This window comes from Hipposideros armiger, unplaced genomic scaffold, assembly GCF_001890085.2.
Source record: "Hipposideros armiger isolate ML-2016 unplaced genomic scaffold, ASM189008v1 scaffold_21, whole genome shotgun sequence".
Lineage (NCBI taxonomy): Eukaryota > Metazoa > Chordata > Mammalia > Chiroptera > Hipposideridae > Hipposideros > Hipposideros armiger.
Window position 1 is genome coordinate 325,186 of NW_017731371.1, and position 18,215 is coordinate 343,400.

The following is an 18,215-nucleotide window of genomic DNA, read 5'->3' on the forward strand; positions in this document are numbered from 1 at the left end:
GAGAAATGACCAGTTGGGTATAATTGAAAAAGAAGAGAGGTTGGGAAACACTGAGAAAACAACAAAATAAAAACTAAAACGTGGCCTGCCACATTTGCAAATAGGATTCTATGCGTAGTACATAGGTAGGGTTCTTTGACAAGCACTCAGTAAATGCTAGTTATTCGTTCTTGAGAAAGCCAACTAACCATTTCTTTTCTTAAGAAAGCCAACTTAACCATCTTTTAAGTCAGTTTGCTTATAATTAAAATTTTAGGGTGAATACACCTTTTAATTCATCTAGCTTGGGACTTGGAGCTATCTACTACCTGGTGTAGGACCCCACGATTAACCATGCCATGTGGGGGAGGTGTTTTCCCAAAAGGAAATTAGGGGGATAATTCATTTTGTTTTAAAATGTAGGAAAATAAGGTGTTCGCCAAAAAACAGTAACTGTACACTACAGTCTAATAAGAGAGCATGCATATATGTGAACCTATATAAAAGAAATACATGCCTTAAGAGACAGAGAGATAAAGTCCCTATGTATTAAAGAGGCCAGTACTTTATCCCCGGGGACATAAGAGGTCTATGGGAAGTAGTGAGTTGTCTGGTTTGGCCAGAGGCGAGAATGCTCAAAAATGGTAGGCTATAAACCCATGAAATGGGAATTGCTGCCAGATAAAGGAAAGCCTTGAATGTCAGTTAGGGTTCTTGAAATTTACAGGAAATTAAGAAACCAAATTTGAAATTGAAAAATCTGAGGAAGAAGAAAGCTATGTGCTTGTGTAGAGATTTAAAGTATGTAATATAACCACCTTGCCAAGTGTCCTTAGCGTGTATTTCCAGTAACTAAACCTCTTTGAAAATGTTCTAGGTCAAAGTGTTCCCATGATATTTCAAATCAACAGATCATTTGTGTAAGGTTAAAATTACATTTGACAATAATGGGGGGGGGGGGAATACACATGCACGTGACAAAAACAGCTCCAAAAACAACGTTTCGACTTTTCTTATGAAAGAGCACAGCACCTTGAATGTCTTTCATAAGGTTCCAGAACTATCTCAAGTTACTAAAAGAAAAAAAACACAAAAAGGTCAGTTATCAAGTTTCATGTTAAATGTTACTTAATTTAATAAAGTACATTAATGAAAGAAACAAATAGTTCAGTTCAAACAAATAGTTCAGTTTGGAATACTCTCAGTTAATTTTTTAAAATCATTGGTTTTGATAATTTGAGAATGGCTCTAGCAGTGATAATTAATGACTGCTAAAATGAGTAGGTGAAAATCTGATGGGGAATTTTATAGTGGATAATCAGACTGACATCACTGAATCCACTGATTATTCTTAACATCACAAAAAAACAGACAGAAACCTATGTGGGGTTTTTTTTACCATTGTCAGCTTAATAAATTTTAATTAAAAAAAAAATAGACAGCTGGCGACATCATGGGTTTCCTCACATGATACAATTATGAAGGATATACCACCACCTATCAAGTCTTCTTTTTCCCCCAAATCAAACCTAACTTATATCTGGTCAAGTCTGTAGATCTGACTTTTTATAGGAAACATAAGGAACAGAAGAATGTATTAAATAACACAACCAGGATAAAATCTTCAAATCCAGAATATGGAAAAATATATAAGACAATAGATATTCTATAAAAATACGTATTTTTTCCACATACATTAATAGCAAGACAAAGAAAAAAATCATAAAAGGGAAATATATATATATATATTTTAAAACTTAAATAATAACCAGTTTCAATGTGTGGTCCTTGTTTGATTCTGATCCAAACAAACCAACTTTTATAAAAGGAAAAAAAAATTATGAGACAGTTGGTGAAATTTGAATACCAACTAGATATTTGATGATATTAAGGAACTGTTGTCACCTTAGTAGTTACCTTAATGAAGGTATGTTATATGTTGATGACAACCAAATTAAATGGGTTCAGTGTCAGCAGAATGGAAGCACTGCTTTTGAGTATAGATCCAAAATATTGTGACAAGGCAAAATCCATTCTTAGATTTTTCTGGCAGATTCCAATGAGACCAGCATTTGAGGTTAAAGCCCTCACATTGGCCTCTTGTTGATCATTGAGAGACAAAGAATTCCAGAGGACCCCCTGTAGCTAAATTGTGAAATCCCATATTTGAGGAGAGAGAAAAGGAGAATGTCATTTTTTTCCACGTTTCATATTCAAAAGTATTCCCCTAAGAAAATTGGGGAGGAGGAATCAGAAAATAAGGTTATGTGTGCCTAGCTCCTGATAAGCCTTCTCAAACTGTGAAAGAATAACAGGATAACTCCCTATGGACCAAAAGGCATCTCTGGTCAGCCTGGGCCTTGGAGAAAATCTTGGCTTCATAGGTCTTTTTCCAGAGAGCAGGTTGCCTAAATTAGTGAAGAAGTTGCACCATGTGTGTGTTTTCCATCACATCTATCTGATCTCACCCCCTTAGATCTCATGTTTGCAAAGCAAATTTAACAGTTACTGATGTGCTTGGACTCAGGTTCAGAAACCTCTGGGATGAGTTTTCATCTCACCATAGCTTAACCACACATACACTTTTCTATACTCTAGATTAACAGAAACTGTGACAACACCAAGAGAGAACTTTGGGAGAGGGACTGGTATAACTGACTCCTTGTTAGTCTCACCCAAGCTTCTTGTTTATCACTGCGGTTCTTCTAGAACACGGATATTTTGCTGTGCTTTTTCTCTGAGGTTTTCTCTGCCTCCTTACCTCACCCCTGAGCTGTACCCACTCCATGGGAACTGTAATGTGTTAAAAGCAGAAAGTTACTAATAGAAATAAAGAGTGCAATGCCACCTCCCTAAGGTACCCCTTCTAGAGGTGTCTCTTGCTGATGGTCAAAGACAAATAGTAGGGTAACTGGATGGTGCAGTGGGTCAGTGGGCATAGCTAGCAGTTGGAGGAGCAAAACTTTAGAAGAGTGGCTCTTTCTCTTGTTCTTTACCCTTTTTCTCTGTGGATTGACCCTCCTTTTTGCAACTCAGTGTAACCGGTTGAATAAGGAGGAACTGGGATGTTCTCTCACTTGGAAGGATGGGCTTCTCTTCTAAAGCACACGCTAAGACTTCATGAAACAGACGGTGGGGTGGGAGTGAGCAGGCTGCCAAGAGGGGCATTAAACAGTGTTGGAAGGGAGAGGAAAGCCTTATTACTTTTTTCTGGGGAAAAGTCAGCCCGTAAATACTGAGAATATGGGGTTCTCTTTACAGATATCAGGTGGATGAGCTGCTTGAAAGAAAAGGTTATGAGTTGGATTATATATTGGGTTGTCGGAAAAGTCAGGACGTATTTTTTCTATGTTTTTCGTTGCAAAAATGTGTCGTGACTTTTCCGAGAACCCAATACTTATAGATGTTGATTTTATTAATCTTTTTTGCTGGACATAAATAGGGTGGTTTGCTTGTTCCCAGTAATCTTCTCATTAGCAATATCCATAATAACTTGCTCCCTTTCTCTGGAGAATCATTTTCCTTTCCCCACCTTCTCCTCACACCCACACATAAAGCCAAAATGCAGTCATGTGATTTGGATGGGAACAGCCATTCTCTTACTTGACTGTCTCCAAGACTTGACCCTGTCTCCTTGACTTCTGTGATTGAGGCAGAGAGCACTCAGTTCTACCTGGACTTACAGTGTCCACAATGACTGGGTTCAGGAATGGCACATGACCCGAATGAACTTATGAAATGCCTTCCCCTAGATTTTTCAGACTTGAGTTACTATAGACCAAAATGCCCTTTTCGTTCTGGTCAACAAGATGTATAAATGTTTACCCAGATCTGCAGGCAACAGGTTTCCATCCTCATGGAGAAACTAAACCAAAAGAATGAAGTCGACACACAGAGAAAAGGCAGCAAGAACAGGGTCTTGATGGTTGTGATTTCTGGCTCCATCTGCTCCTGGGACAAGCCTACCTTTGCCTCTGTTTGATTACATGAGCCTATAAATTTGTCTTTTGATAGAAAACCGAAAACAACAAAGCAAGACAAACAAAAACTCATACACACAGACAATAGTTTAGTTAGACACAGACAAATATACGGCGATGGAGGGAGAATTGACTGGGTGGTGAACACACAATGTGATACATAGATGATGTATTACAGAGTTGTACACTTGAAACCTATGTAACTTTACTAACCATTGTCACCCCAAGAAACTTTAATTAAAAAAAAAAATTTTCTCGGCCGACCGAGTGGCACATTGGTTAAGAGCTGGCTTGGGATGCCAGAGGGCCCCGGTTCGGATTCCACATATGGGGGCCAGTGACACTGCCCTCTACAGCTAGTGAACAACATCTCAACCTGCAGCTGGGCTGCCGTGAGTCGCTGGCGACAGTGTAGGCTGTAGCCCCTGCTGCAGTGGGTTGCCATGGGCTACCATGTGTAGCCAGCAGCCAGCATGGGCAGCTGGCGGCTGCTGTGAGCAGCCATCCAGAAGCCGGTGACTGATTTGCCTCGCCTGGGAAGAGTGCAATGATGGTATCAACTTGGGCCAGTGAAGCAACGTCCTCCACAACTAGACTGAAGAACAAAACGACAGCAACTTGTCTGTTCCCCTTCCCGCAATTCCCCAGTGTTGTTCCAATTCCCCAATAAAAAATAAAAATCTTAAAAAAAAAAATTTATTTTGACTAAACAAGTGTATGATATATTCCTGTTACCAGAAACCAAACAGCCCTAAAATGAAAGTGAAGTGATCACAACTACCAGATTGTTTATTTAGCCAGGAATCTTAGCCCCAGCAGCAACCCAACTACAGATTATTATGGTATTTTTTCTTCCCTAATGTCATTCCTCTAAAAAAGAATGGCATTGTAATGATTGAAATGGTTGACTCTAATATTTGCTATATGAAATGGTATATTCACTAGTTTGCAAATGACTGATAATATTGATTCCAAATTTTTCAGGCTCAAAATATATACATTAGTAAGATCTGTGTATTATCCAACATTATTTGATTAATTTAAAAGAAAAAGGAGTTGTCGCTTATCAGGCGCTATCATATTTGTCCGTAACCCCCATTATGTACAATTATGTCATGAACTCTAGTTTGCCTTGGCATGTGAAGAAATTGGGAATTAGCAATATTGTATGTCTAAAAGTGACATTGGCATATTCTTGGTCATTGTATTGATGGTTTTGTGGCTTTTTTTTTCTTTCCAAAACCGGTCCCTAGTAACCATAGTTCAGCAAATTATTGAACAGATTGTAAATATATGCTTGCATTCTTCCTAGTCATTCATTTCCAATCCTATCTTTTATCCTGCCCATTGTGAGAAGTACTAAGATTTATTTCAGACTTACTTAAATGATGCTATTATGTACAAGTATAACATAAAATAATTTCAAATATACAAAATGAATGAATTATGATGATTCATTCACCCTCAATGTTATCAACAACTAATATTTGGGAGAGAAGAGATTTTAATAAGGAGTACCTAAAAGCATGCAAGTTACCTGACAACTAGGAAAGGGCTGTATTTCCTTCTGAAATAGGACATGGTTTAGAGATTGCAATGATCCCTTCCACCGAAAGGATTATTCTACATTTATTTTACCTATTTAATCATGCAGTTTTTTAGGAAGCAAGGCAGGCAGTAAATTTGTGGGTTTCGGATATCCCTGTGTCCTGCCACTCAAATGCAACCACTGTATTTGTTTTAAGTAATTTCAATTATCTAATTTTTATGAACTGATAATTACTAATATGGCATATCCCAGAGTTTTCCAAGAACAAACAGTTTAACAGGACAATAAATGTTATTAAAGAAAGATTTTTATGGCAAAACAAATCTGAGAAACATCAGATAACAAAGATAAAGTGGTTTCTTTACTGCAGGACTTCTCAGAATCTTTAACACGATAATATGTGTTGTGAATCTACACCAGAGAGATAACCTTTTTCATACTTTTACTATGGGGTTCTTTTTAAGTATCTTGTGAAACTAGAATTCCTCAATATGTGCTTGAGGAAATCAATAATCTCCTAATCCTATAGAAACAATACTCATTCAAATTACAAAGAGGTATAGTGCAAGGTCTTTGTTTAAATTTAAGCTGCAAATTACTACGATGTAAGTGATTTATTCAACCTGTGTTTTAATCCTCTACTACTATCTGTGGCAAGGATTAAAAATATTAACAAATGAGTAACGAAGGCAGTCAAGTTGTCTGACATGAAGGAAAACTCTGCCCTCCCCTGTCTGGTTAATGAGCTAATAATTGAGAGTGCTTTAAACACTGAGCACCAGTGAGACCAAGGAGGTCATCTTTTTCATTAATAAGGAAAGCATATTCGGATACTTTGCCTTGAACAGGTGAGGGAAGCAGGACGTTGGTGGTTCCAAGTATCACCAATATTCTATAACTCAACTCTGCAAACTGCCAGCCACAAGCCTCCATTTGCAAGATCACCTTAAAGGTGAATTGTTCTGTGGATTAATTTTGCAACAGTTGTCCATAGTTTGGGGCCTGTTTGTTCTCCCAGGTTACCAGCTTTCAGGCTAATCTGATACACATTTAAATAAGGATTACTATGATAGCAATGCTTCTCTTTATATAAATAATTTGTAGCTTGAGTTGGATGTGTCCCCTGAGTGTGTATATGCTTATGCATATTTCTTAGAAATCCTAATCATGACAGAGTGTCGTTGTTCTCACAATGTCTGTTCTGTGTCCTTACAAATAGATGGTAATGGTGACAAAAGTTAGGATCCATTCATGTATGGTCGGTTTTTTTTAAAGCATCAACTAAATATTTTTATCCATCATAATCAAGTTTTAAGTCATGAGATTATCAAACAATTTGTTAATACAAAAGGCAAGTAAGCAAAACCAACAACCATACACAAGGCTAAGATTTTAACCTAAAATGAAATTCATAACATTTATTTATAAGTAACAACAAATGACCACTATAGAAACTTGAAATCATTTATTGAAGGCATTTTTATATAATCTTGCAATCATAGTATAGGCATATAATAAAAGAATGTGAGAGTGTAAAGAAGAATATAAAGCCCATGTCTGGGCATTTAAAATAAGAGTTCTTCAAAAAGTTACAAATGTTTTACAAATAGGATTCCTGAAAAATTTGGAAGAAACTAAAACTTCATTAAAAACATTACAATACCAAATGATATGTCACTCAGTTTATAGCAAGCAGTTATATATTAATTCAATGTTTATATCCTGTGAGCTAAGACAACACACTTTACATTCAAGTTGAAATAATTTAGCACCGTTTTAAGGCTTAAAGGATTAATGAAATGCTTTAAAGTATTTAAAAGTGGCCCAGGACTTTTGGTAGCTGGGAATGAAATATAGCTGTTGTTTTAATATATTAATTATGAATGTGAATTCTAAACATAAAAATATAGAAAAGGATAATTTTTACTTATCAATTATTATCCTGTTAGTCTCAGAACAAGTTACTTTTAAAACAAGGTATCTTCTGACCAGAAATTCTGTATTTTTACACAATTCGCTAAAGATGAATTCAGTGCCATGATAATTTTAGTGAACTGCATTTCCTCTAGAATCTAAATATTGAGAATGTTTATGAATGGAATTAGCCTATGAGGTTTCAAAGAGATAAAATTTATTGCTCATTATTACAGATAATGCCTAGAATAATTAGTTACATGATAGAAATTGAATAAAATTATGTAAAAATATAAAGATTTCCTGGAGATAGGCAAGTTATGGATTCATATTTTCTGATAGTCGGGAGTCTGCATCCTAGCATCCAAAAGTCAAGACATCTTTAATTCAGACTGTGGTCTGAATAATTATGAGGCCACTAATAGGGCATATGGAAGACTCACTAAATTATTTTCCTATTGAGCCCATTTTTTCACAGTCTTTATTAGTTTAAAAGCCAGTCTATTTTCAGTACTCAACGTTCTTTGTATCATTTCTACTTCCTATTTATTTTTTTTAGAGTTTGGTAAGACTGAATTTTTATTTTATTAAGGATAACTTTTACCAGCTAGTCATTTTCTGTGTTTTAGTGCTTATTCAGAGAGGCGATCCCTTGAGGTTCAAAAATATTGACTGTTAAATCAATACTTGTGAGTTATTTGGGAGTGTTTAAGGGTGATTGAGGAGGGAGAATGTTTACATAAGGAATAAGTCAGACTCTTTAGCCTCCTAATTGAAACATTTTTTTTTTTCCAAATCAACCAAGTAGTACATGTTACATTTAAAAGGCAGACATTTCAGGGATTGGAAACATATTTTTAATTATCAGTAACACATATATGCATATAGCTATTAATTTTAACTTATTTTTTAAAATAAAATATGGTCACGAAAAACAGTAATGCTTAAAATAAATTTTTTTAGACATGTAGAGTTGTTAAAATGAAATAAATTGAACCTGAAGGGTAATGACATTTTTAATACTTAATTGAGATTAGAAACAATCTTTTTTTATATCCCAGTGCCTAGCATGTGAGTGCCTGGCATATTTAGGATGATGGATGGATAGAAGGCTGGAAGACCCAATGAATGATGGTAAATATGTCTTCTCATGTATCCGAAGGCCATGCTTTCGGCTAGCTTTTAATACAGGGATAACAATCTGGATAAAGCAGTTGATCTTAAATCTGTAGATGCCAGTCTGGCTCAGTATTAATACTGACAGTAGTTGTATTTTTTTTTTAAAGCAAGTATGTTAAAATATCTCTATTAGAAAAGAATTAAAGATTACAATTTGAAAGAGAGGATCATTCTATAATCTTAAAACTATAAAGTAATTTAAGGCAAAGAGGTACATCAAAGAAGCTATCCCATAGCTTAGATACTACTAGCTCAATGCAAGTTCCAGGTCTTTATCAAGCAGTCTGTATTCTCTATTGTAAGTATGCGCCCTGGCACATGTGGGTTGTGTGGCCTGCTGTTATCTACCCTTTGATGACTGTCCATCTCTAGCCATCTCGCCATGCTAGGCGCCCGTGAGTGCAGAATGGTTATTAGTAATCAGTGTTCACTTTACAACTCCATGATGTGTGTGTGTGTGTGTGTGTGTGTGTGTTACATACATAATACAAGGATGCCAACTCGTTTTTCTACTTAGCATGTCCTGGCATTTGAAATACCTTGCTTGAGATTTTAATACTGGTTAATGTAGGAACACTTCTGCTTAAGCATCACTCACTTAAAAGTATAATTTGATTTCTTACTGCACCTTTTGAACCTATGAAAAAGAGAAATTCTCCAAATTCTGTTGTGGCACATGGTTTCACAGTTTAAAAAAGAAAATCGCAGCTGTCTGATTATGCAGCACAGTCCTTGATTTTGCAGAAAGTTTTTTTTTCTCCCTTATTCACCAACCCCTCAAGTATGTAATGCTATGTGCTTTGCGAATTTGAATTATATTTCAGACACACACAAACACACACACACACAAACCATGTATGACTGATTCCTGGATGACCTACGATAAGGTTCCTGTATCCATACATATTATGGCATCTATTCTGGATCATTTAAAATTTCTACCATTCCTCTTTTTTAAAGCGGAACATTAAAAAAATGTAGAAAAGTTGAAAATTCTAATATGTTTTCCATTAATTTTTTTTAAAGTATTCGAGAGACAGTTGTGGCTTGAGGGACTTGTTCATATGATATTTATTTTATGGCAGTGAGGAAAGTTTTTTGGCTAATATTCAGTATACTTAAATGTATATTATCTCTGGATGTATCCCATCTATCATCAGAATAACTTCCCCTTGACACAGTTGTCCTATGTATACCAGTCCCCAAAATGGTAATTTTAAGAATGCCACTTAAAATATCTCTGAAAAATAAGAAAAGTCAAAGAGTACAGGGGAGCATCAACAAATGTTAGACAGGAGTTGGGAAGCTCAGTTACTTAATTCGTCCCAAAACAAAAACTGACCTAAGTCAGAATAAAATTGTACACTTGACAGAAAGAAAGGAGTTTACCTATGAGTTTAAAAATGTAAACATAAATTTTATATAGGGTTGTAACTATCTGAATACATATATTGCCATTTCTCTGCTATATAGTAATATTTCCTGACACCAATGGTAATATGTTTGTTTCTTCCTCAGCACCAAATGTGTCCATATCTATTTAAACAGTAGGAACCGCATTTCTAAATTAATCTATGCCAGGACATATATAAGTCAGTTATTCTTGTGGGTCACTGAAGTTTCAGTGCTTTAGAAAATTCCCAGTTCAAAGTAATTTGGGCTCATTCATTGAAATGTTATTTCCCCCTCTTGTGCTATAATTTCAAAAGGAGCATAAGAAATTTGGATTTCTTTGAAGGAGCCAAGTGTGCACCTACAGAAGTGAAACATTATGTTAATTCACAAAGTAATGTGAATAATAATATTAAAACTTTTTCAAATGTCGATTTAAATGTTCAAAATCCAGTTATGTGCTTTGGTTTAAAACAGTACAAACAAAAATTCCTTTGTTGTTTTCTGTTTTCGTTTGCAAAATACATAAATCCTACTGAAGTTAATCTATTTTTTTCCCCACTTCAGAACACCAGGCACTGATTTATCCATTGGGAGTCTTGGCTTGCTTTTTAATACCTATATTAAGAAATAAAATAAGACAAGTTATTAACCTGATAATATTTTAAATGAGTACAGTAGACAAGTTTGAAGTCAACCTTTTAAAAATTTGAGGACTCAATTTCCCTCCATCTAAGCAACAGCCACCTTCTGAAATTATCCGTTAATATTTTATTTGAATATTATAGACTTGAAGAAAATAACAATGCCAGTAGCAGAGAGAGTATGCCTGATGCCTACTGACTTGATGTTGACAGTGGAAAGAAATACCTTCTGAACCAGTCAGACCAGCATCCCTGCCCGGGGGGGAATTCACTCCATGGAGCAAGTATCATAGCCTCTTCACCATCCTGCATTAGTCCTTTTCCAGCAGGGTTTTGGATGTAGAATGAGGCATTAATAGGCAGGACACTGGGTCAAAGCCAATAAATCAAATATTGGTATGTGCTGGGATTCTGTCTAAGATTTCATTCAAAGAAGGGTTTCAGGACTAAGAAAATTATGAAGGCACCTCCACACATCCCTCCTTTTGTGCGGTATTTCCCTATACTTGTTCTATAACTCAAATTTGTGAATTCTTGATTTCTCCCGAGTAGGCAGTCTGAGATCTTCAGTTGCATATTTTAAGGCAGTGATTTTTCTGAATGTACTTTGAAGAACTCCATGAATTTCTTCAGAGCTCCTTCCTGGGCAATTTGGCGGGAGCAGGAAACCCAGCCGTTTGGGCTCCCGCAAGGTCCCCCATACTGCATATTGCATATTTTACATGTTCAGCCTCAGTGTGTTTGTGTGTATGTCTTGTCTTCAAAACTAAGCTTTAGGATGATAATGCGAGTACATCCCCGCTTCTCTAGCATCGGTTCTAACTAGATGATAGCACAGGCTCGTTACCATGTTCTACCTTGGATCTAGTTTACAAGGAAACTACAGTAGAAGAAACAGACATGTCCTGTATAATGCCCATTGGGAACCAAAACGCTGAGCAGTACTTAGCAAGGCAGATAAGACTCACGGTGAAATTGTGCAGCCCGAGGCATACGCGTGATGTCCTGTGTAGCGGATGTCGCAGCGCACGACATTGTTGGAATAGTCTGACTCAGGCACCAGGTAGCTGGGGTTCACGCTGACCTAGGCAATGCAAACATCATTGTATTTCAGATTGATTTCATCAGCAGTGTGTACCGGTTAATTTCTTCCTGCTTTCACTGGCATGCTTCAGCTAACTCAAGCAGGGAGGAGGGTTAAGGTAGGCAAGCAGTTAAACTCTGAGGAAGTTTTAGGAGGAGCCTGTCTATTCTTCCCTGAAGTTCTTTAAAGTAAGAGATATTTTCATATATCTGGGTTCATTTAGAAACAGTTCTAGAAGATGGATAATTGCTTTCAGGATCGTGATTATTGAAATTTGAATCCAGAGGAGGGGGTCTATTGAATTGCAATTGAAATAAATTACAGGTACATGATTTTCAAAGGTCTCTACCTTTAGAATGTAGTTTCCAGGTTGTACATCTGTAATATCAATCCACTGGCAGTCAATGTCTGCGTTATATGTATCATAACAGCCAGGACTCAACCCCTAAAACAAATAAAATAAAAGATTTTTAAAGGTGGTATTTGGTTAGGGCATGCTAAAGAATATGCTTATTATGTGCAAATTAAATTTTAAGTTAGTACTTACAAGAGTTTGACATAAAACTATACTTATATTGCATCTCCCTTGAGAAGTATATATTACTCAGCCTTATAGCACCTCCAGCTAAAAAAAATACAGGACTAATATAAGTAGTAGTATATCTAGCTTCTTAAAAGTGTCATAAATCACCATTGATAAATACAATCCCAAGTGACAAAATAGGCCTTCACCAAAATTCTACACTATCACCGGTTCAGAAATAAAGGCCACGTAATAATAGATTTAGCTTAAATGTCCTCTTCTCCATGCAACCCTCCCCAACTTCCCCCTTTGGAAATTATCTTTCTGTACACTGCCCATGATACTTTTTTGTGTGTATATCTATTATAATGTTTATCCTTTTCTGTTCTGTTAAAATCGTACTGTATAAAATCATATCTGACCAAAGTTTGTAAGCTCCACAAGGGTAGGGTCTGTGGTTGCAATTTTGAATAACATTTTTAAACATGTTGCATATATAAATTCAGTTCTCACAACTACATGAGGCAGGTGCTGTTATTGTGCCCGTTAAAGTCCCCGTTTTACAGGTGGGGACTCTGAGGCACAGTAAGGTTAAATAACTCACCCGAAAGATACACAGCTTGTAAGTGGCTGAGCTGGTTTTGAGTTTAGACAACTGGGTCCAGCGTCTCTGGTCTTAACTACACTATACTCTCTCTCACATAGTCACTGAAATATTGTGTTAAATTAAAGGGATGAATGTATGCCTCAGTGAGTGCATTCCACATCACTGCACTTGCTAAGATATTCACTTTAATAAGTAAATGAGTGACTTCTACAGGCTGAGAGGAGCAAAACACCAATGAGATATGGTCCTTGCTCTCCAGAAAGTTATAGTCTTAGAGAAGTTTGTTCAAATTGAAGTCTGTAGGTGTATTTGATTCTATTAGTTCTTCATGGGAAATTTTACTGTTGTATTCTTATGCTAATAGTAATCTAAAGTAAATTAAAAAGCATATGCTGGAATCATTTTAACTCAATAGTGCCATTTCATTTCAGCACCCAAAATTGCTTTGGTGCTTAAACTCACTTTGATCACCCAAGAGATGGCCATGTCATCTAAGTGTGTTCTACCAATGCTGGTCTGGCTACAGCTTAATTTGGGAAGAACGGGGAAGAATTGTGCTCTCTTCGAGTGTACAATATACCACACGCGCAGGTGCCCATGCCACAGCAGTGAGGCAGTGAGAACCTAGAGTCACTGTGAGATTGGCACTCTAGGATTATTCAGCTGGCAGAATTTAAGCATGAGCTTTTATTATTTGAACTAGCAAACAAAAAAAGTGGGAGTTTTTAAGGCCATTAAGTAAACAGGTATTTCAAAGTCAACCTTTAAAAACAGACTAAATGGAGGACCTTAGCTGAGGCTGTCTAAATTAGCTATTTAGTTTTAGCAAAACACAGCTGTTTCTTACATTAAATCAATGAGGTTAATGTGACAGTTTCTAGTTTCCTATATATTTAATGTGTAAATTTGTTATCTAAGAACTTAAGAGTTATATGAAAGTATAGATATAAGGAAGTTATAGCTAGTTGTATAGTTGGACACATTTCAGCAATATTATAATGCAACTAATCTAAGTCAACATTGGGGTTTTGTGAGAATTATTTTAAATAAAGTATCAGTCTACTGCAAAACACAAGTACATAAATCACTTGCAATGCAAGACCTAGTGAGTAATGGTTAAATACTACATAAACAGGGGATGAGTAACAGGAAAGCTACCGTATAAAATGAACTGAGGTCATCCCAAGGAATTGGGGGACTAAAAGTGCTATAAGTAAATACCTGTAGTTCTAGATTCAAATATTTCAGCAGTGAGCTGTCCAGGGTGCCTTTCTAAATGAAGAGAATGAACCCTAGGCCCCCTGTAGAGGCAGATGCTGTGGGACCTGAAGATCACAGAGTGAAAAGGGACTCCCTATATGCACATATGTGTAATGTGGGGTATTCTTTGTTTGCTGAAAGAGTTAAGTGCTACCCCAGGACACATGGAATGGAACTTTTTCCCCTTCCAGTTGCTATGATGCCCTAAGCTCAGAGAAAGAAGCAACAGTAACATTTAGGTCACGAAGAAGCTTCCTGCCATAGCCTTGGAATTTGCTTCCCCAGATGCCAGCTGCTGATCCCTTTGTGCCCTGAGTTATATACATTCAGTACTCCTTGCCAAGATTTTGGCTGGAGTAAAATTATAAAGTCCTTTTACAAATTAGAGTTTCTTACGGAAATACTGGCATGGCTTTTAACTGACACAGATTTTCCCATTATAAGACATGCAAACTGCTTAGTTCAGCACGACTTTTCAAAATCCATCCCAAGTACATCTGACATCAATTATACTGTAGGTTTAAATATATATGTGTGCATGGAGAAAGAAATTGTGTCGTTCTGCTCTGAAAGAGACAGTTTTTAAAAGTGCTTTTTAATAAACTTACTTTCTCTCCTTTGCTAGCCCCAGTTACCATTCTGTTTTTAGTTGATTAGGTGGAGGGAGGAATGGTTTTGCAGGTGAGAAAACAGGTATCTTTTCTATAGTTACTTACCAATCCTGTTAAGGAATACAGAATGAGTGCAGATATTAGAAACCATTCAGATTTTTTCAGAGAGTAAAGTGCTGCTTTTATATTGTGGAACGTAATGGGCATGCACAGTGACCTTCTGTGATGATGAAATACCTTAAAAGTAATTTGGATCATCAAGCCATCGCTTTTCTTTTCCCAATTATGTCCATCTTGGCTAGGTCACCCTCTCAATGAAGCAGTTTATAAAAGACAGTCAGGAGGAAAGAAAATAGAAGACCACTTGTTTTCTCTCTGAAGCCTGTGGGATCCTGCTCTCATGATGACAACCTACCTGTGTGTGTGCAGTACATGCAAATCGCCTGTGGTAGCCATAGTCACAGGATGTGTCCTCAAGACAGAAACTTGCTTTGTGGCCTTCAGCCACTCTCCTCTGAGTGCTGGCATCAAGCAGGTCATAGTGGCTGAACTCATCCATGCTGTGGTAATGTCTAATGCCCCACACAACACAGAGACAGCGATCAGTAACGTACAGAGGCAAAGAAATAGGACATTAGATGACTTACCCGCTGCCTCACACATTTAAATTCAGATCAAAATTATTTTCTTAAAGCTAGAGTCATGCTAGATGTTCCTTCCCTCCCAGGGACAGAAATCTATCCAAATTGTGAGCTTTAAACCTTGCTTCTAAGAAAAAAAGGACTATTTTGAATAGTTTACTTTTCTATTACAACCTGTTTTGATCTTTGAATATTAAACAGAAATAGACAATAAATTATCTGTGTTTAAGTGAAACTTGCCCTATGTTCATTAGTATATTTCTCTTGGCTGCCACTACTGATGTTTCCTTCCAAAAAAGAAAAGCACATGAGTCTTGGGAAGTTTCTGTGAGATTTTAAAAAGTTGAGTTCTCATAGATTTAAAATCATTACTGAAGTGCAAAAGAGCAAAATGGCATGTTTTATCCACTATTGTTTTTAACTAGTTTAAACTTTTATTTAGAAATAAAACAATTCTATTTTACCAGGAAATTAGGTGCTCATATCTATTGTTCCATTTTATTAAAGAGAAGGTGCTAAGGTGTTCGCCTTCTCACAGTAAGGAAAGAACAAGAAGAAATGGCTCAAATTGCAGAAAGTTTCAGGGCACACCAGGATTTCTTGGTGCAATTTATTAAGGCAAATTATAGACTTACCTAATGTGAAAATCTTTAAATTTAGAACCGAAAAGACAAAGTCGATATAGGTCTTAAAGATGGAGGTAGGTATTTCTCAGCTCATGGAATACATCATCTACATTTTTCTTTGAGAATGGTATCTGAATTTCTTTTATAACAATTTGTGGTCTTTATTAAATGCTAAGTAACTGTAGATGACCTTCTGTAAGTGACTTCTTTAGAAATCTTACTTGTAGTATACTGGAGTGAAATTCTAGTGAAGCCAATTGCTATTAATATATCTTATCGACAGTTTTTGTTTGTTTGTTTTTTGTTTTTTTAAAGATTTTTAGTGGGGAGTTGGGGAGATGGGAACAGACAAGTTGCTGTCATTTTGTTCTTCAGTCTAGTTGTGGAGGACGTTGCTTCACTGGCCCAAGTTGGCACCATCATTGCGCTCTTCCCGGGCGAGGCAGATCAGTCGCTGGCTTCTGGACAGCCGCTCACTGCGGCTGCTGGCCGCTCACGCTGGCTGCTGGCTACATACGGTAGCCCATGACAGCCCATTGCCACAGGGGCTGCAGCCTACACCATCACGGCAGCCCAGCTCCAGGTTGAGCTGTTGTTCAGCATCTTAGCTCTAGAGGGCAGTGTCACTGGCCCTCATATGTGGGATCCGAACCAGGGCCCTCTGGTGTTCCAAGTCAGCTCTTAACCATCGCACCACTCGGCCAGCCCTCTTATCAACAATTTTAATAAGCTGGATTTAGAGTGTCCAGTCGAAAAGATAACAAGATCTAGTACTTGATGTATTGTATTAAAGATATACTCCATTGGTTATGTCAAATTACATAGAGAAAATTCCAAATGTGAATAACAGCAATTTTCTCCCTTTGTGTAAAGATCATCTAAAAAAAAAAAATTCAAAAGTACCCAGGAGGCTCATCCACTTACTGGTGACAGCTGTGCCATTCCCAGGAATATCTTGGTCGACTTGGTAAGAAATCCGATGTGCCTTGGTTTTTCACTCTTTGGGGAAATCTTAGTAGCACCCTCTGATCATAATCTCTGACATCTGCCCTGTATGCCGAGCTGTGATTTTGAAAAAACAAACATCATTATTTTCACAGAATATTAACAAAAGACAAAAGTATAAGCAAAACCTTTTCATTATATAATGGTGACTATCCCCCGCCCCCAAGAGAACAGGGCATTCTGCTTATTTTGTTCATTGCTGAGTCTCCAGATCCTAGAACAGTGCCTGGCAAGCAGTCAGAGCTCAGTGAGTATTTGTTGACTGGGTGAATGAATGACAACTGTGGAAATCCACAGTTTAAAAGTAGAATTAGCATTAAATAATAAAATTAGCATTAAAATTTACATGTGATAAGTAAACTTTGTATTTATAATCAATTCAAGTTTAACCATATGAATGAGTGAAACTGAAATTATCCCAAAAAATCGTTATTTACTTATTAAGAACTTCAAATTTAACACTATATTTCTGTTTAAAAAATTAAAATGTAAAGTGGGTAAATAATTCTAAAAGAGTACACCCAGATTAGATAAATAATTTTGTAACTTCACTATCTTCAAAACAGCGTTACTATATTAATATCATACAGGGTGCAATGGTGTGAGTAATGCAAGATTCAAGAATGAAAATGATGAGTTTAAATTTCTTCTCTAAAGCCTGACAGTTATAAAGGGTCCAAGTGGAAGAAATATACAAATAAGAATTACTGTGTTCCTTCTGATATATTTTGTGTGAATATACATTCAGATACTATTGACCTTATTTTACACTGTAAAAAAAAAAAAAAAATTGAGACCTATCAGAACCTCTTTTGCTCCCTCTGCTGGCTTCCCAGAAGCAAACTCAGAGAAACCCATTCCCAGAATTGCTATGCTTTTATTTTAGGATTGATGGAAAAACAAAGCTCTTGCTGATGCTCTCCTTCTGGCTGAAGTTATACTAAAACAACTAGGTTAATTGTGGCTTCAAACAAAAGTAGACAACTTGACCTTTGCCTGTGAGGGGTTCCACGCTGGCAGATTAGCCCTCAGTCTTTTAAGTGAGTATTAAGCTCATCCATTACAGTATTTTTTCCACTTTATCGTACAGTTGTCTAATAGAAAGCTATTGGAAACATTTGGGTCCAAAGTTTAAGGATCTTGGAAAGAGAACAGGAGACCCCCCCCCTACACACACACACACACACACACACACACACACACATATTCTCTCTCTCACAC

General features: G+C 36.7%; 1 protein-coding gene across 2 annotated transcripts in view; it reads right to left on the reverse strand.

Annotated features, from left to right (window-relative positions):
- Window positions 1-9,317: 9,317 nt before the first annotated feature.
- The window catches only part of LOX (lysyl oxidase), an 11,041-nt gene continuing 2,143 nt past the window's right edge, over window positions 9,318-18,215 (reverse strand). Inside the window, exons 3-7 of one of the 2 annotated variants that reach the window (XM_019635408.1) lie at window positions 16,914-17,051; window positions 15,138-15,294; window positions 12,071-12,166; window positions 11,606-11,721; window positions 9,318-10,611 (exon numbers count right to left, since the gene is read on the reverse strand). In XM_019635408.1, coding sequence (XP_019490953.1) covers window positions 10,605-10,611; window positions 11,606-11,721; window positions 12,071-12,166; window positions 15,138-15,294; window positions 16,914-17,051 — 514 coding nt within the window. In that variant the 3' untranslated portion in view covers window positions 9,318-10,604. Of the gene's footprint in view, window positions 10,612-11,601; window positions 11,722-12,070; window positions 12,167-15,137; window positions 15,295-16,913; window positions 17,052-18,215 lie in introns of those variants that run through there. The other variant, XM_019635409.1, reaches the window with a different exon arrangement.